General features: G+C 37.7%; 1 protein-coding gene and 1 long non-coding RNA gene across 3 annotated transcripts; both read left to right on the plus strand.

The window, feature by feature from the left end:
- Positions 1-294: 294 nt before the first annotated feature.
- LOC119775736 lies at positions 295-10,185 on the plus strand. 2 transcript variants are annotated; one of them, XR_005279691.1, is made up of 3 exons: positions 298-464; positions 8,961-9,442; positions 10,042-10,185. It is a non-coding gene; the product is annotated as an uncharacterized LOC119775736 (long non-coding RNA). The 2 variants fall into 2 exon arrangements; XR_005279690.1 differs by lacking the exon at positions 10,042-10,185 and having other exon boundaries at positions 295-464; positions 8,961-9,114.
- Positions 10,186-10,273: 88 nt separating this feature from the next.
- cdc42ep1b (CDC42 effector protein (Rho GTPase binding) 1b) lies at positions 10,274-16,368 on the plus strand. The gene is made up of 2 exons (XM_038273809.1): positions 10,274-10,825; positions 15,325-16,368. Exons 1-2 carry the CDS (start codon positions 10,372-10,374, stop codon positions 15,918-15,920), a joined length of 1,050 nt encoding a protein of 349 aa, XP_038129737.1. The 5' UTR covers positions 10,274-10,371; the 3' UTR covers positions 15,921-16,368.
- The last annotated feature ends 3,828 nt before the right edge of the window (positions 16,369-20,196 follow it).

Below are 20,196 nucleotides of genomic sequence, written 5' to 3' on the forward strand. Positions count from 1 at the left end.
CATGAATGAAAGCATAAAAAATTAAAACAGGGAAAACCCATAAACCCCCAAACTTGTGGAGTACAATAAGGTCTCAAATGAAATGCTAAATATTAATTTTGTCAGTTTTTTAACTAATGCATTTTATTCCTCTATGCTGACACTTCAGCCCTTCTAATATGCACAATTTTTACATTTATCACACTTGATATGCAAACTTGGCCTTCAGTAAAATGCAGTCACTGCTCGCTGACACTTTATTAGGTCCACCCACTAACCTCCCCTCCCTCCCTCTCTTCCTCCTCCTCTCTACTTCCATCCTCTTCCAGTTTGCCAGCAGCAGCAGAGTTGCTCCACTGCAGCTCACTGCAAATTTCAGATCTGATCGGAAACTTACGTTGCAGTCTGGAAACCCAGCAGGATGAAAAAAAAACAGGTGGGGAAGTGAACACCATGTGGAGATTGGCGCTCTCAGTTATTTAAAGGTAGGACTGAACAGAAAGTGATTGTAATGCATCTGCATGAGAGAGATAGGGGGAAGCTACAGGATGTTTTGCAGGCAAACTTGTCTCTCTCTTCAAAGCACTCTTGAATCAATCTGTATTTGCAGCAGAGCAATGAAAAAACTAAGAGCTAAGTCCAAACTGGTCTCTTAGAAAGTTATGTAAAAGTAGACATAATTTTAGACTCAAACAGTTAAAACCCCTCTATGCTGCAACCTCATTCAGACAACATCAGGAAACTAACCGACAGTGAATATAAATAGCATCCTGACTATGCTGCAATTTGGCTCTTATGTTGTCTGGTTTGAGTGTTACAATGCAAGCCGTTTACTTTGGGAACTTAACCTAACTGTGATTCTTGTTTTAAACATTGCAAGTAGAATAGTTATATTACAAGATGAGACAGATGGTAAAGCTGAATGGTTTTGAGTGGCTCTGAAACAGAACCTGACCCTAAAGAATAATGCTGTTTGACATAAACGTCTAAAATTAGTAGTTCACTTTTCTCCAAAAAAACTGCAAAAACAAAATGTCCACGATCATAGAAATTAAAGTTTCTTAGACCTTTAACCACACGGTCAGTCAATGTTTATGCTTAAACACTATTGTTACTATTTTCAAACCAATACCTTTATAAAATTGGCCACTATGGCATCATTGAGCAATAAACTCAATTGGACTCCTGTTAGTGTTATGTGGATCTTTATAGAGTCATGGAGATGAATTATGGCTGAAGCTGGAGCACAAATTGCAGTAAAAGAAAAGCCACTGAAGGTGCAGCGGGTAAACAGAGGTCACAATAAAACTTAGAATTAATATAGAACGACTAAACGCAGAGAAAATATTAAAACCACAAGAAATACCTACATTCTTAATATTGTAAATAAACCAAGACACCTTAAATCCAACTCACAACCTTAAATGAAATCTCTGAAATATAAAGTATTCATCTGAGCATTAGGTTTAACACCTCACAGCAAGTATCTGGTTATACATCCTGGCCGAGGTGTCCCCATATTCGTTTGGCCTGAAGTCTGACTGTCTTTGCTTGCATGGATGTCTGTCTTGTAAGTTGCTCTCTGATGAACTCTGACCTGTTGAATGTGTTTACCATTTCTCCCCTACTGACAGTAGACGATAGACCCCATCTGATTTCCTTTACTGAATAAGGTCTAGTACATTGATACCCAAAGTTTGGGTCATGATGGTCCTCCTTTAACCATTATGGGGTCATGAGATCCACAACTGACATTAAACTAAACATTAATGTTGAAACGTTTAAAGAGAAAAGCATCACTAAAACATGGTCAAAAGCAATCTTTGTTGTTGGTGCCGTCTGTAATAGTATTGCACTTGTCTTTATTTCATTTTATTGAAAACTTTGTGTACTCTATCAATAGTCTGGTAACTTCTTGTGAGTCAGAAACAGAAATGGTGAGGAACCTCTGCCTTTTTCAAACTTATCTAGATATATTGTAAAAGGCTGTTGTACAGTAACGGGACCTAATTAAAAATACTGAGGAATACTTGATGAGGAATCATTGCTTCCCTTATCCTCTTTGCACAGAGAAATTCATCCTTCCAGGGCTCATCGCGTAGGTTTTCCTAAAAGTTGGTCTCAATATTGACACGATCATAGAAGACAGCTGATTTTTTTTTTTCGGATCACCAAATGTCAAGGTTTGGTGAAGGTTTTTAAAGACCCAAATATAGACTTGAGTAGGCAGAGATGAGTTTTGATGATTTAATTAAGAGGCCAAGGCAACGAGGGCAAAAATCAAAAATACAGAAAAGCAAAACCAGGAGATACCAGGGAGAATCACACAATGGCAGCAGAGTAACAACAAAACAACAAGAAACCAGCAATGAGGAACTGCAGAGGTGGTGTACAGAACAAAGGAAGGAGCTAATGAGATTAATATGCAGCAGGTGTGAATAGAACGAACTAGAAGGGAGCCAAAAGGAAATGGAAAAGGGCATTAGGAGGCAACAGAGAGTAACTCAAGAATACAATACAACTAGAAAACAACTACAAAGTCACAAAATAACAAAAGACACTAAAAACAAACCTTCACAGAAGGCAGAACCCTGACACCAAAGTTTAATGTTTTGGATAATTGTTCCACTTAAAGACCTAATAAGTTTAATTTCACTCATAAATTCTGTTTATTGATATAACAACCAGGTTGTTTTATTGAAAGCATGATGCTTTGTACTCTAACAAGTTTCTAAGGGCCAAAAGGAGCAATAAAACAGGGTAATCACAACTCAGATCCTCTGTTGTGCTTGACTTTCCACATATAAATCACTAATTTATGTTTTTTGCTAAAATATTCGTTTTAGTCCCATTTGACCAAACCAAGCAGTTTTAAATAAAGACCCAGAAAAAACCCCTCAACATGTGAAATTTTTAACAGAAACAAGCTTTTAATCAACACCAAATAAACCATTTATAGGCAGCATTTAATGGTTGATCGAGGGACTTGGGGATCTCAGCTGGAGCTCTTCAAATTTTGCTTGCAGTAGACTAAGACAGATTTTATTTTTAGACTAAGACAGATTTTATTTTTAGACTTAGACAGATTTTATTTGTCATTTATTTTTCAGTGTAAAACAAAAAGAAATTCCGTTTGGAACAGCTCTCTGGAAAATTTCATTCTACTTAAAAGTTCAGCCTTGAAAAACAGTAAAAATTACTGTAAATTTATAGTTCTAAACAATATTTTCTTTTTTTTTTTTGTAGTCATCATCATATTTTTTTTATTTTATGGCAAAATGAACATGTTCCCAAATACTTGCTTGTCACATAAAGTGAAATGAGCATATGCACCATAATTCTAATAATTTCATTTCAAAGAAAAGTCTTAAACATTAATATTTGTTTGGGTAAGATTCTATTTACACTATGTGAAATTTACACAGTGTGCTTTCTTTAATAGGAATAAAAAAGAGCCATTAAAATAAAACTCATGAAGGCTGATTTTATCAGAAAAGCAAGCATAGCTGAAAGGTCCATTCAGTCTTTTACCTGTGAGTCCAAAGCCATTTTTTTGCAGTGCTATATGTTAAGTATACTGTAATCATTCAATGCATGTCTTTGTTTAAAATGGTGGAATTTGCAGCCTTCTTTTGAAGAACCGGGTTTATGTTTCATTAGCTGTTGCTCTGTGTTTGCTAGGTGGAAGTTTAGAGGTGCTCTTTGTACGACCAGGCTTTTGAAAGGACCGAGACATATTTGCACTTCACTCTGGTTTGAAATTTCTTCCCCTATGGTTTGGTGACCAACCTCCTCATGCATTCAAAAAGAGAATTTATGAAACCACTGAATGACTGCGAGGCTATAGGTCTGCCTGTAAACACCCACATGTTTGTTTTTCTTCATTGTTCAGCTCTGCTTTTTTCAGTTTTTTTTATATTAATCCTCCTGAGTTCTTATACTGAGTGTTTCTTTTGATAAACTACTATGTTGACTCAGCAGACCATCAAGAAAAGAGTGAGTGTGAGGAAAAAGGAAGTTCATTAACAGTACAAGTTCCCATCTTATCTGACATATGTCATCTCACGTTTCTCTGCACCGTGCAGCATGAAACAGGTGTTATGAGCCAAAGCCTCTGATAGAAACCTGACATTGGACATTTTTAACAGGTACAGCACCTTGAAAATAACTTAAAGCTCTGAATTTGTTTGATATTTTGTCAAATTCCAACAATAAACTATAGAGAATTTTATTAGGATCTTACCTCAATTTTGACATTTCTTGAGTGAAACACAACCTGTGGTTGAAATGGTTCAACTTCCAGCAGAACTATAATCCAATAATCCAGTCAAAGTCCAGATCTGAATCCATCTGAAAATCATTGGTTAAACTCAAACACTGATGTTCACAGATACTTTCCATCCAATCTGGCTGTAAAAAAAGCAAAATGTAAAATCCCTGAATCTGCAAGGCTGGTAGAGATATTTGTGTATATCCTGTGTGGAACTATATATCAAGTATTTTTTTATAAACCTGGGTCAGCCTATAATAACACATTGCCACATCGTAGCTGCAGATTCCTATAAACAGAGGATTTTTTTTTTCTTTTTAAAACAGTCAGGGCATTCTGACACCATCCACAGCTTGTTGGTTCTCTGCACTCCCAGCACCACAGGCATCCTCCCAGGTAGAGGAAACAGGATTGAAGCTGGCCAACAGACACAATGACCTGTGTCTGAGACGCAGCCAGGGCAAACCATCTGATATCTGCAGAGCTCTGTCCTGCTGGTTCTAGTTCTCTAGTAACAGATGTTTGCCTAAATAAGTAAATCTTGCAGCAGAGAAGCACAGAGAGGGGAAGCATGCTTGACCTTATTTTTTTCTGAAAGAAATAAAGCACGACAAGACTGATTGAGGCGACAGATAAAAATAAAAAGAAGGGAAGTAAAATCATGCAGAACTACAGGGTGGTAAAATGTGTTTCTCGTCAGCGGGCTTAGATCCTTTATTTCATGGCTTGAATAGATGCAGTGAAGGCTCTTCTCTCCAATGAATGCCCTTCCCAGCATGGACTCCAGCGTTCGTGTCTGCACTAAGTTGGACAGCTTATGTAAAACACATTGGTTTACGGGATGCCTGCAGGTATAGTTTGGAAATAAACACCATTTTTTTTAACAGACCTTTATGTCTTTCTGTGTGTTTCTAACAAGGAAAAAGTCGAGGAAAAGAGTTCCCATAGTGAATTTACGTGCTTGTATTACAGTTTATGGTAAGTTTTACTGCTTCCAAAAGGACCAGGGAAGGAGAAAATTACATAGAAAGCTAAAATTAGAGTTAAGGAATTTGGAATGGAGATTTACCAGTGTAAACTTGTCAATTAAGTTGTTAAAATATGTGAATTACAATGCAGCTTAAAATGGATTTAATTGGAGGTAGAGAACTTTCTTTCTTTATATTCCTGGGATCTTGTTGGAGAGTAAACAAATCTTCAGAGAGGTGAAAGCTTGCAAGCCAGTCAGACATAATTTACTTCGATTTTAAGTGAAAATGTTCCCACCTATAGGAGAGAATGCAATTCTGTAAAAGATATTGTTGTTAGATCATGTTTTTTTTATCTTTTCCCAGCCCAACAATGTCAAGTTTGAAAGGATTCATATGATGTTGCATTATGGTTTGTGTCTGCAGTAGGTTGTGTCAATCCCCGAGATCAGCTTGAACTCATCATTCCAAACCAGTTTAACTAAGAACATGTTATGCTTCTATGCTTTCCGGGCCTCATACCTCAGCTGATCTGCTATAGGTGGAGACTGCAGATAATATCCATCCTACTGTAGCTACTAACTTATCTTCTTTTGTACAAATATGTTTTTTTTTTAATTCTCTAATAGCTTAAATGTTAACATCATGGTTTTTGCTCCCTTTTTTCTCAAATCAACGTATAAAATGGACACCTCAGTCATTCAAAAGTAGGAAGTTATTTAAATGACCAATTAACTTCCTCTAACATCCATTGTTTCTATGATGATTTCATCATGTGAGTACAGTTTAAGCACGTATTTGAAGCAGGAAAACAAATAACCTCCACCAATGAATTACTTTTTATATTTATGATATAGACTTCTAAGTATTTATTAGCAAGGTCGTGTTTATTTAAACCTCTTTCTTGCATGCTCTGACCTGATATAATACTGATATGCATGCCACACAGCTTGGTCTGATCAGAAATAAACCTATTCAGTATGCTGTGAGGTGAAACAATGATGATTTACGAACCTCCAAACTCTTCTGGTGTAAAGTCAACAGCAGCTAAATTGTAAAACCTAAAAACTTTAAGTAACAGAAAATTTTAAGTAATAAAAATGGTGGAAAAAGGTGACAGGTGAAAAATTCACCTGTCACCTTTTCAGTAACCCTTTTAGACAAGAGCTTTTCATCTGAAGATTAACTCTTCTACTAAGTGTTTCTAAGACTTCCATTCTTTGGAGTTAGCTGAGGGGAACTCTTCATATGGTTCCAAATATTATTGAGTTCACGGTGGAAAGACAATCTGTAGAGGTGGTGATTGGGGACTGCCCTTTTTAAAGTATTTGGCATGTTCAGTCGAATTTCTTTCTTAATTTCTTAATTTCTTTCTCTTAATTTTTTCTGCACCGCCACACTTTTACCAGTTAAAGATTAAAGCTGCAGTGGCGAGAATCTTGTGACAGATTTGTTGTTTTTGGGTTTTCAAAGATTTGACCTGTTGAATTTTTAAGTCGTATGATTGTTTTTAATACTTTTATATAAAACATGAAGAATAAAAAAAGCTTGCGCAATTTCTTGAGGCTCCTTGGTCATTAATTATCTTCACCAGTAGTAGAGCAGATTCTACATAATGTGAATGAGAAATATGTCACCATCAAAACTGGGTTTTATTATGAGTTTGAGAAATAAAAAATGATCAGAGGATTGATAATTTAAACCGTAATAAGCATCTCATAACTGTGATTCTTTTATAGAACACAGATCTACCTTACTGACACTTCCCAAAAATGTTTTAAATCCAGTATGCTAAAAAACAGAGGTTAGTTTGAAAGCAAAAGTTAAAGAACATTTGCTCCAAAATGTTAAGCCTTCCTGTTATGGCCTGAATGTTTTGCTCTCTTCACCTCTATCTCAGTGCTTAACTGCAGACATTTTTGTAGAAAACTTTTTCTACTGTAAATAACTTCTTAAACCAATTTCCCCCCCAAGACTTTATGTTCAAACATCTTTGATTTTGAGGATTGTTTTTATACAGTGTTAATTGTAAGAGTAATCAAAATGTTTTCCTTTCTGGCACAATGCTTGCTGCTGTGTAACAAATGTAGAACCAAGACAAGGTGACCACATGTAATGGAAGAGGAGTGCTTGCAATTCCTCCTGTACCAATGCCATACTTTTTAAAATGTCACTAGCTGATATTTAGAATTGGGTAGGGGTATCCCTTAAACAATTGAACAAGATATTAACTCTTAAGTCATGCTACAGGAAATAGTGGTTGTTATATCAGAGTTTAAAGATTGAACAGGCAGTATCTCCGGCTTGTAAACACAAGCAGCCTGAGACGCTAATCCACCTCTGGCTGTATCCTGTAGAGATCACATGTTAGGAGCTTAGAGCTGTTTCCTCACTTTGGATTCATTTCTGCTGAGAGGCAGAGAAGGTTGTCGAGAAATAACAAAAAACATTGCTTTCAGGTTGTAGAACAAGAAAAATGTAAATGTAAATAGACACTCTGGAGAGATTATGGTGGGTCACTACAGTTATAAGTTTAAATGTGTTGCCTCATAACTTTGATTCATGCATTAATTGTTATATGTTGACCATCTTTCTGATTACTTGAAAACATAACTGTAAAACATATAATTTTGTGGAAGCTGACAAGATACAGAACATCTAAAGAGTTACTTCAACACAGTGGTGGACGAAGTACTCAACAGCAGTACTTGAGTGAAAATGTTGATACTCATAGTCAAATCTTACTCAACTATAAGTAAAAGTTACACAGTCAAACGTCTACTCAAGTTAAAGTATTGAAGTACCCACTTTTTGAAATACTTAAATATTCAAAAGCACACATTTAATTTTCTGATATTAGTATATTTCTGTCTAATTTTCAGAGTAATTTTAAACCTTGTAAATTTCAGAAACCACCTGCTACATATTCTACACCTCTTGTAAAGAAATTCAGCGTAGAAATTACACAAAAAAATAAGGAGTGATATATTGATTATTAAACTATTATTAATTATTAACATTATTACAAACATAAATAGTAATGTAATTTGCCTCTGGAATTATTTTAGTATGTCTGATTCTGATTCTGTTATTATTATTAACATAAAAATATTGATTCTCCTCACACTTTGACAAAGGAATATAGGTTTAAGATTGAATATATTACCAAAAATAAACTACAATTTTGCTTTTAGACTTGTCCCACTAAACATAGTGAAATCGAATGCCTTAATAATATGTATAAACTACAAATTATATCTTCCTGAGTTTCTTACATTTGTGGAATGCCATGCAAATGTCTAAAACAGTGCTGTCAGAATTCAGTCGTATGGGCTGATATGTTTTAGTTTTAACAGTGGATTAAAAAGCCAAGCTGACCCAAAAAGGAACAAGGAACTAGCATCTTCCTAGAAATGTAGTGGAGTAGAAAGTACAATATTTGACTTTGAAATGTAGTGCAGTAAAAGTTATAAGTACCCTAAAAAAAATTACTTCAGTAAAGTAAAGATACTCAAAATAGTACTTAAGTACAGTAATCTAGAAAGTACTTTGTTACTTTCCACCACTGCTTAAACAACAAGAACTCTGTTGAGTTTGTTAATCAGCTTCTGTCTGACCTACAGCTAAATAGCAGCAGTCAGAGTAAAAGTTTCCTAATGTTTTCATGTTTGCCTGAATGCTTCTCGGCTTTGGTCTGATAAACCACTGACTTCTCTCTCCCCTTTTCTCTCTCTGGCCTTTAGCCGTCCTAATGTGCACTAAATGAAAACAGAGACCCCCCGCCACCACCTGGAAAACACTGAAGGACTAAGTGGATTGAAGAAGGCAGCCGCCGAGTGAGGTAGTCGGGGTAGGGAGGGGAGACGCAGAGAGGATTAGGAGCTAATCCAGTCCAACGAACAATCCTTGCAGAGCTTTATCATTCTTGCAGGACAACGCAGACAAAACAGTTCACGGATTTATACGCAGAAACAACGTATCCATCTTCTTTTACCTCTGCTGTGACAGTCTTAATTTGGAAAGAGCTTGGATCTTTGCTGCAGATGAACCAGTGGACTAAGAACAAAAGAGACAGGATGTCCTGTGGACTTTATGGTGCCACACAAAGAGATGAACCTTTTAGTAGAAGGAGGAGCACATGACTGTGGATCTCTGCTTTTTCACCTCGGCCTGATGGAAAGACACTAATCGTCTGTTTGGAATTTGTGATCAGGCCTCATTTACAGTAAGAGGATGACTTTTTTGTTTTTTGGTGGGAATTTGAATTTGAATATTGTATTTACTTAAAGAAAGAAGAACAATGCATAGAGAATTTGAAAGATAATACAATAAGGTAATAATAACTCAAAATTGTGTTCCACTACATAAGGTCCCCCCATAAAATCATCCAGTCCGTTTTACTTCCTCCTTAGAGTTGGTTAAATTAAAGCAAATATGCTGGTAGTGTCCTTAAGATGGAGTTTAACCACACATAACTTTCATAGCTTTTGGGTAAAAGGCTGAGCAAATTCTGGCTTTACAGTATAAGGTTTCTTTTGGAAGGGATCCTCTTTAGGTGGTAAGTTTCAGCTAAGGTCAGTGCAATTCCCCTTTGTCTAAAACATTTACAATTAAAAATAAACATGTATTTTTCTTATTACTTTCATCACACAGCAGCTTTCAGTGTATGTTCACATGCGGTTAGATCGTGTATGTCTGGGCAGCCATCCACTGAACCAAATATACCCAGTGCCCAGTCAGACCAGAACTGTCCAACCGCACGGACTGTGGTAACCAGAGGAAACCCAATATGGCCTTGTAATTTCTTCTCTTTGTTATTTTGAGGTGACTGAAAGCTGCTGCTGTGCAGAGAAGGGAGCTTGGTTGTTTGGGAAAGATGTGGGAAAGAATAAAGGATATAAACAGATATAAGTGGCTGTGCTGGCATCCCATGGCGTCGATCATAAAGAGAAGCAGTGGGTAGTGCTGGATGTATGAAGAACTGATTTTATACTGAACAGCTGCACATTTATGCTTTCTTTCCTTGACTAATTTCATTTTTCTCTCTGGTTTTACAGTGAAAACAAAGTTGGATTTCAAACGTCACTGTCATGATATTAAAGTCCACACATTATCAATCATTTTAAAAGGAAATTAAACAACTTTTCTTCCACCATGAGTCTGGGAAAACTGCCAGGGATTAAAGGCCTTGTGCCCGGATCTCAGGGGAAACGTCGCTTCAAGAGTGATCTCTCAGTGGACATGATTAGCCCCCCGCTTGGGGACTTCCGACACACCATGCATGTGGGCCGCGGAGGAGACGTTTTTGGTGACACTTCCTTCCTGAGCAACTATGGAGGCATCCGGGAGCCTGGAAGTCCGGACTCAGCGAGCAGCTCCAAGTCAACCGGCTTCTTCACACGTACTTTTCGCCATGTACGGAGGACCTCTGGGCCTCAGCCTCGAGGAGGTTCCCGGGATTTGTCATCCCCTCCTCCGGACATCTCACCCATCATTAAAAATGCCATCTCTTTGCCTCAGCTCAACATAGATTCTGTCAATGGTTGCAGACAGAGGGCACTGTTCCCCAACTCCATGAGCTCAGCAGATGACTCCTTCTGCACATATGGTGAGATAAGACAGATAATCAGAGCCAGCATGGGATTGGTGTTAAGGATCTTAGGGGGGGAGATTATCTCCATTAAAAGTGAGCAGATATACTGTTATGGTTGAGATCAAACTCAAACATAATAGTTTCATTAGATGATGAAGCATGTTCTTTAGTGCCAGATTATTTCATCATAAATGAATCAGGTATTTTAAAGAACATGACTGACCCTCTTATGAATGAAGCTGTCAGATCAGGGCAGACCAGAATTGTTTTGGTATGAGGGTTAGGTCAGTGTCAGCTTTTCAGCAGGACTTTCCTTCTGAATGTGGGCGTCATGTGTTAATTTCAGAGGTGAGACTTGAGTCACAAATCAATAAATCTATGTCTTTAAACTTTACTTAAAATATTCAGGGACTTGTGACCTAACTTGGACTTTTACCTTTTTTTGGCTCTATATTTCTCATAACTCATCCAAAATAGTCAGGTTATGCTGAGCTGTTTTCTATAGTTATGCTGCTATAGCCTTGGGCTACTGGAAGACACTGGGTTCACTTTTCATCTTTCTAATTCATTCTATATTTATTTCTATCATTCTGCAATATTTGTTAGTTCTATTCATAATTAGATTTTTTTTCACTACTTTTTCTTTTCATAGTAGCTTTTGTTGTTTGACTGTGACACCATCCTGGTAAGAAATATTAGTTGGGCTACTATCAACACCATCAACACCTTTGTTCATAGATGTTGGAGTTGGGCCTATGTTTTTCAGTGTCATCCTGTTTCTTTTACGGTTGCTAAGGATTGTGTTCTCTTTCATCTTTTGACATGGTAACTGGCTCGGAGCTGGTCTGCTTGGCTCTGTCTTTCTTGAATTGGGCCACCTGTGGACCTAGTGAACAGTTACCTTTTACACATCTACTTCTTTTTGTATATCTGCTTCTCTCTCCTTGAACCCCCCAGTCGGCAGAAGGCCGATAACACTGAGCATGGTTCTGCTGGAGGTTTCTTCCTTTTAAGAAGGATTTTTTCCCCCCTTTCCACTGTCACTGCATGCATGCTGGGGGATTTCTGAAGAGTCAAGTACAAATGCAAGCTAATATCTTCGTAGCAAGCTTATCTGGGAGATGCGTGTCCTGCAAGTTACTGACTTGATGCAATCAGCTGTTTTTCCTTGTTAGACACTTTTAACCAATCTGACTGTAGGCTACTGTCTCTTTAAAAGTGCCTTGAGATGACATGTGTGATGCATGGCACTATATAATCAAATTCAAATTAATTTTACGCTGAAGACTCAGGATATGAATTGGACTTAAATCTGAAATGGAAAAAATTCAAAACATCTAGTATTTAAAGAGTGCACAACATTAATGCATTGCTCTCATCACATATTAACAAACGCCGATTGTCTCTCTTTTTACAGCTGCAGCACTGCCCATCAAATGAATCAGATACAAAAAAATAAATAAAATAAAAAGCTCCTAAGAATAATTTCTTTGTGGTATGTGAGGTTAAAAGCGCTGAGCAAAAAATGCAAAATGTCAAACATGCAAAAAAAGGAATGTCATAGACAGAGACTGAATAACTTCTAAATGTTGGAAGTTAGAGAAAGAACTTCAGGTGGTACTTTTGTTTAATCAATTAGCTGACTTCAGCTAACTTTACCTTATTAACAAATGTTCTTTAAAAAAGGACACATAGTAAATCGTTCACGTTTACTGAAATTTGAAGTTTCAGACTTAGGACTTGGCTGGAGATGTACCTCTCTTGACTTAAAACTTGACCTTGAATTGACTTCCTTTGCTTGAAACTTGACCAGGGATTTGAGGATACAGATTTAAGACTAACTAAAGACTTGCAAAAAAAGGGACTTAGTTCCACCTCTGTTTCCTTCAGCAGTCGGTTGTTGATTTAAAATGGAGCACCATAAATAATTTATATATTGTGCCACTTATAAAGGCAGTTAAGAAAAAATGGTAGACACAAAGCAAATTTACCATACCTCAGTAATATATGGAACCATTACAGTACGGTCTGTACCAATCTTTGTACTACTTTTTGTTCCTGGTGCAGCCGGAACTATAAAAGTCAGGATAACTAAACAGAGAAAGACAAAACCTCTCTTTATTTTTACATCTTTTCCTAACGTTCCTCCAAGGCAACCAGCAAACACCTGAACCTCTTCTGAATCATCTGGAATCACCCTAGCAACACCTTTACACAATTATGCCTACAAACACAAACACCCACGTTTCATCTGCTGAGCAGAACAAAATTTACCGGGTATTTCCTGTCATTTGTTGTGTTTGTGTGTCAACCGAGAGAATGAGCCCAAACCCACCATTTGTTGCATCTGCTCACCAATCAGAACGCGTCAGACAGCTGTATGTCAGAAATGGAAAATCCCCTTGCCCCTGTCATTGTTTCTTATCCAATCCAAAAGGAATTTGCCAAGTCAGAGGGGTTTTCACTTGGCCTCCAGAGGCAGAGAACTTGGGGATGGTTGGACTTTTTTAATGGTTAATGGTTTTCATTTACACTAATTTTTATCCTTATTAAACTGTGTATATATCTATATACTACATAAAAGCAGTTATATGTATGTCGCTTTCCCTGGCAATTTGTGGTGTTCTTCATCTGCATCTGCAATTGTTTCTTGAAAGAAGCTATAGAAAACCTCTGAAGCCTTGGTCTATAATGCCACCTTTTGGTGAAACAGCTGCATAGCTAAACAGAAAACTTAAAAAAAAAGAAAAAGATTTTGGCAAATTACAGCAAATGTCTAAAAATATTTGCTGTACCAGTTTAACAATATTTCATCCTATCATATATTACATCATATAATACTATAGGATTATAGAACCAAAGTCACATTTGCTTTCTAGTTTCCTCTTATTTCTGAGATCATGCTTTACATATCCCCTTTTTAAATGTTAACATAGTATGGTAAGCTATTGACATAGTTTACCATAGTTCAATTACACTAAACATCAACTCTGCTAACATCTAAATATTATCACAAGGTCAGATATTGTTTTCCACCCAGCTTGTACAAACTTAAGCATGTAACTCTCCTAACAGAGCTGAACCTCCTGCTGCTACATTCAAATAATGGGTTTAAGACAGCACATTTACAGTTACACCATCATGTAATTATTATTTGTGTGATAAGTAATGTTTGATAACTCTTAAAAAATAGTTTATTACCAATATAGTATTAAAGTAATATTAAGAATTGCTTGGTAATATGTACAAGAGGGGACTTCCCTTTTAAACTATGGAAGTGCACTGCAAAAAATCTAAATCTAGATAAGTCATTTTTTCTTCAAATAAGTGCATTTGTTCTTGAATTAAGGAGGTAAAAGAGACATTTTGCCAATGTAACGAGACATTTTACACTTAAAATAAGAAAACACAATTGCATTGTCTTATTTCAAGTGCATATTATCTAATTATCTTATTTTAAGAATAAAATTACTCATTCCATTGGCAAACTATCTCATTTACCTACTCAAATTAAGGGTGAATACACTTAATTTAAGAAATTTTAAGTTATTTCTAGATCGTTTTTGCAGTGTGGATATAAAAAGAGGAAGAGGGAAAGAGAGAGAGCAAGCCAGGAACCAAATTTATGAGATCTCCATCTTGTCTGGATACCTTATGAATAGGCAAATTATCTTTTTTCATGTTATTTAAGCGTTTCAAAGTCAATTATAGGCTTATGATAAATATTGTTTATTTGTTGTTTCTTTCCAACCTGGAAAGCTGCCTCTCTCTTGTGTGTGCCGCCCCATTTCGTGGTGTTGCAACATCTTTTGGCCGAAAAACGCATTTCAAATGGCCTAGACATTAGTTGAAAAAAGCAGCAGTTTGTTTCAATGTGCAGATTAGGGGCTGAAAGTTTTCAAGTCTTCAATTTGAGCAAAAATTATAACAGCTGCCATCTGATGAGCCTTTAGTCACATCAACCACTTTATCTCCTCAATCTACCCTATCTGTCAAATCAATACCACATTTTTTCTATGTCTCTAATCAAGAGACCTTACTTTACATAATAATTAGCTTTAGTGGAACAGAAACATCGGCCAATAGCTTGAACATAAATATGAAAAAAAAATGGGATTTAAACCATCCTAGAGGTTCTTTCTTTAACCTTTCCAATATTATGTTCAATCCTCCAGAAACAACATTGTGCTCAACTATGTTAAATGCAGCATGGAAATCATTAGTCCATGATGATATCTATGAACACAGGCCAAATCTCTGAGGCTCTGGGAATTGTATTAATAGTTTTAACCTGTGCTGTTTCTTAGCTGGGATGAGCTTTAAACCTGATCTGTTATTTTTAAATATCTTATCTAGGCATTAAAAACTATTTTACGTAATGATTAAATGACATGCATATGGCAATATTTAACAGATTATATATTAGGAGAGCATAACTGTATGAAAAAGATATTACTTGACTTAAACACAGTAATATCAACTAAACTGCAATTTGCCCCATTTCCTCTTTCCAGGTGTGCAGTCTGGATTCGTCACTCTGCCTCGACTCTCTCGAATTGACAGACAGCTTCAAGATGGCACCATATGGAAACCATCTTCAGCAGACAATGGTTGCAGCACCTTGACCCGCTCTGACTCCCTGGCCTCTTTCACTGTTGACCTTGGTCCATCTCTAATGACTGAAGTGTTTGCTTTAATTGATAACCCCAGCTCTGTACAGATATTCAATCATAGCCAGGAGACAGCTGAGGAGGACCAGGGAGAGGAAGAGGACAAAGGTGACAACAACTCTTTGACTGAGACACCTGTTCAGACACCGACAGTGTGCTCCCCCAACCCTTCCCTGTGCAGCGGGTCTCTTAGCCCCAGATTGAATGGAAGAAATAACTCTGAGATGAGAGCGCCTAAAGAAGACAGAGGGTCTGTGAGGACGCCTGATGCCTCCTCCTGTTCGTCTCACAAGGAGTCAGTAATAGAGGCAGAGAGGTTCCAGAGAGCGACTAATGTCCTCGCTCGGCATTATGGTGGAGGATCCTTTACAGAAGGAATGAGAATCAACAAAAAAACATCTTTTTCTTTATCTGAGGAGGAGGAGGAGATCAAAGTGTAAACATTAGGAATTGAGACGGTTTAAAGTCAAAATGGGAAAATACTTCCTTGTCTTGAAACCTTTTTGCTCCTTTACTCGAACTTTTTATGTTCAACAAAACTGACTGTCCATTTTCTAAAGAAAATTAGATTTATTTTCTGTCACAAAACTTAACCAACCTGTTTTTCTATAACTTTAGCTAATATATATCAACTAACACTATGTAAGTAATACGGTAACAAAGCACATGGTTTTGTAAATGTTTGTAAAATAGTTTTGGAAACATGTATAAGGTTAATAATGTTTATACTGATGTGTAAACCTTATAAATAACATTATAGTATTCTTATGTGTACTTTGCTTCAGGTTCCTGTAAACTGTATATTGAGCGATGTTGGATTTTCTCCTGTAAAAAGTTTTAATTCCCACCTGTAAAATACTAATTTTTAAACAGAGCTTAATCAATGTATGTAATTAGTTTCTCAATTATTTATCATCATTTTTTTTTAATTTCTCAACTTGAAAAGATAATCTTCTTTAACTTATCATTAAATCATTTACCTAGTTTATAGCTAGCTGAAGTACGCCTTTCACCCTCTGCCAACCTAGAAAATAAGATTTTATGCACCAACAAAAATCTAATTGGGAGCAGTTTAGTGAAACATTATAACTCAGCTGTAAAGGGGCTACAATATTAGCTTTTACAAGACACATTTTTAACTTTCATGTGCACATATGTAAGCTTTTAATCCATAAACTACAGAGCAGTGTAATTTAAAGAAAAATAAATTTTATAAAATGTCATGTTTACGCAGAGGTGTGCAGCCTATCACAGAACATGATACGAGTTTGTGTGTGCAGAGATACTATAATCAACATTCTGCTGATCTAAGAGAGGATAAAAATACCTCTACCTTCCCACACTAAAGGATAAAGGTGTGACAGTGGTAGTGGTACTAAAAAAAGTAGACAATAGAATAGAAAAACCCTTTATTGTCCCATAATGGGAAAATTCTGGTGTTTACAGCAGCAAAAACATTTAGGAAAATATGGTCACACAAATGTGGACCTTTGAAAATGAGAGCAGCATTTTATTTAACTAAGATAGAAACAGTCCAAAATCAGCATGAATGTAATGACTTATTGAGGTTGTTGGGAACAGAGATGGTTATAAAGTTTTACAGCTGCTGGGAGGAAGGATTTGTGATAATGCTCCCTGGTGCATTTAGGGTGCAGCAGACTGTCACTGAAGGATCTCTCAAGTTCTGCAACAGTTTCATGCATGGGGTGGGAGACGTTATCCAACAGAGATGTTCATCTAGTTAGGATCCTTTTGTTTCCCAGCTCCTGCACTGAGTCCAGAGGGCATCCAATCACAGAGCTGACCTTCCTGATCAGCTTGTCCAGCTACTTTCTCTTAGCTACAGATAAGCCACTTTAGGTACGGGCTAGAGACTGACGCAGGAGTGGATTTTCACTCCTGTCCTGTCCCACTCCCACAGAAAAAAATGGTGTCCCGTCCCGATCCCGGGCCAGAGTAGAAATCTAAATCCTGTCCCGTCCCACTCCTGGTGAAATTACTCCCACTCCCATCCCGCTCCCATTCAGAATGACTCCCGCTCCTGCACCACTCCCATTCTTGTTGTTTTTGAGCGCGGGTGAAAAACTCAGAGCGGAAGTTACTATTGGTTTGCTCCCGCTCCTGTCTGCTCCCGTTAATGTTTAATCCTGTACCGTCCCTATCCCGTGATCGTTACTAATACTGACTCCCATCCCACGGGAATCCCACGGGAATCCCGTGACCCGTGGGATTCCCGAAAAAATGTCAGTCTCTAGTACGGGCCAGTCAGTAACTGCACGCATCTTCATAGTATCCATGGAGATCTGTTTAGGAGAAACCACAAAACCCAAAAATGACATGTTGTGTACATGGAATTCACATTTCTCTGAATTAAAAAACAACTGGTTTTGTAACAGAACAGATCTGGCATGTTTCTTATGGGATTCCAAATCCCAAGAGTAATGATATCATCCAGGCAAACAAAAACAAAATGTCCCACCATATCTCTAAGCACATTGGGGAGGTCTAGCTTAGAAAAAATCTTGGAACCCTGAATCTGATCGAAAGCTGAATTTATCAGAGGGATGGGGAGGGTAACGATTCTTGACTGTGATCTCATTTAGATCCCTGTAGTCTATGCCTGGTCTAAGGGAAGCGTCCTTTTTTCATACAAAAAAGAAACCCACACCGGCAGGAGATGATGAGAGATGAATAATGCCTGCCTTAAGTGAATCAAAGATGTACTTTTCTATAGCTAGATACTCAGGGGCGGACAAAGAATATATCCTGTACCTAGGGGGTGAAGTTCGTAGCACTTAGTTGATGCCACAATCATAAGGTCCCTGCCGGGGAAGAGCGGTGGCCTTACCCTTATTAGGGGTTGTTGTACTCCTCAGGAACCTTAGTCAATTCCGGGTAAAAGTCATCCCCAACACTAGTGAGCAAGGTTTCTGGCTTAATCGAACACAAACAGGATCCAGTGTCATGGTCTTGGTGCTGGTGGCTGGCTTAAGTGCTCATTCCATTCACCTGTCTGACTCTGTCCAGTTGCTTGTTACCGCTCATCTGATCCACCTCTCCCAGCTCCTATTCATGCTTCCTGTTTTCCAGCCACCAGTGCCAGATTATTTGAGCCAAGTGAGCAAGTTTTCTAGCAGTCTGCAAGTTTCTGATTTCCTCATCCTGACTAGTTTCTGTCCCTGCTCTTCTGAGTTTTGGTTGCCCCTGTTCTGCTCTGTTGCCTGATCTGTTTTTAGATTGTTACCTGGATTCTGCCTGCAAACTACCTTGGACCTGTCTTCAGACTCCAGCTTGGATTATCAGCTTGGTACCTCAGCATCTCTCCTATATTCTGGTCTGGACCTCGGCTTTGTTACCTGGTCTCGATTCTGCCTCTGGACCCTCCTGCCCTTCAGCATCTGCTAACTGCTCTGCTCAGCTCCTGGAACTCCCCTGGCGGCTCCCGCCGCATATTGTGGAGCAGTCATCCGACTGACTCTCACTCCTTCCTCTGGACACCAACTGAACTTTAAAATAGGTTAGTGATTCACATGCTCGTTATAGTCCCCCATCTGAGCCTAGTGATCACTAACCTGTCTGTTTCTGCAGAAAATCCAGCAAGCCGGTCCCAACTGACACCTTAAAATCCAGAGCTTTCCAATTAAGAGACTCTCCTTTGAACCAACCTGTTCTGTCTGCCTTAATTCTGGGTCCAATTGTCTGAGCCATCAACGATCATCGCAGTGGTCCCTTTTTGCAGTACATTACATCCAAGCCAGACAAGTTTAGTACCCAGTTTTGGATTGCAGGAGATCTGGACTCAAAATAAATGTGTAATGTCATTCAGTGGCAGCTGGTGGAGTTGTCTCCGGGGGGGGGCTATGAATTCAAAAACCAATCAAAGATATACTAAGATATCACACCAGTATGTTTATATGACTGCCAACAACAAAAACATTATAAAAACACTATATAAAAACAAAACATTATTTCATATACAGGTTTACTTTTGTACATAAATCTTGCCCTTCTGAGGCTTTGTGAAGATAAGTTTGTGTTTTGCATGGTCCAACATTTTGTCACAAACCTAAAAATAAAATGTATCAGTTTAATATTGGAGAAGCTATTAATCAGCTTGATATTTTTTTAATATATAAAAACTTTCTGAGAATGTGTTTGTTTAAGAGCACCTGTCTCTATCAATGCATCCATCCATCAAATTTCTGAAATTTGAAAAAGGAGGCAGGGAAAGCAGAATAAAATGTGAGCCTCGCTATATGCTGTTAGCCTGCTAAGCCAGATACCAGAAAAGGACATTTCTTGTGCCATTTATCTCTCTCTTCTCTCTCTCTCTATCTCTCACTTCCTATCAGCTCGGGGCGCACCAGAGCTGTGCCTCTCCTATACCTTTATATTGCAGAGGAGATACTGCGTATGCACAACTTTTAACAAGAGTCAATGGGCAAAGATTTCGGTGCCCTAGGGCGGAAATACGTAAACAATCGGACTTAAAATGAAATGACACTTTACTAGTCATTAAAGTTTACATATGTATCATGCACATCTAAAAAATACTAAATAATAAATAATCAATAGCCTATGTTTCGAAATATTTGAAATGTTAATTTGAAATTAAATTATAAAAAATACACATTTATATTTTTTTATGTTTTGTTCAGGGTCATTGGGTGGGTGGGGCGGCTCCATAGTGCTCACTATTGGCCAGCTGCCACTGAT

This window comes from Cyprinodon tularosa, unplaced genomic scaffold, assembly GCF_016077235.1.
Source record: "Cyprinodon tularosa strain WSP-4 unplaced genomic scaffold, ASM1607723v1 ctg89, whole genome shotgun sequence".
In the NCBI taxonomy this organism is placed as follows: domain Eukaryota; kingdom Metazoa; phylum Chordata; class Actinopteri; order Cyprinodontiformes; family Cyprinodontidae; genus Cyprinodon; species Cyprinodon tularosa.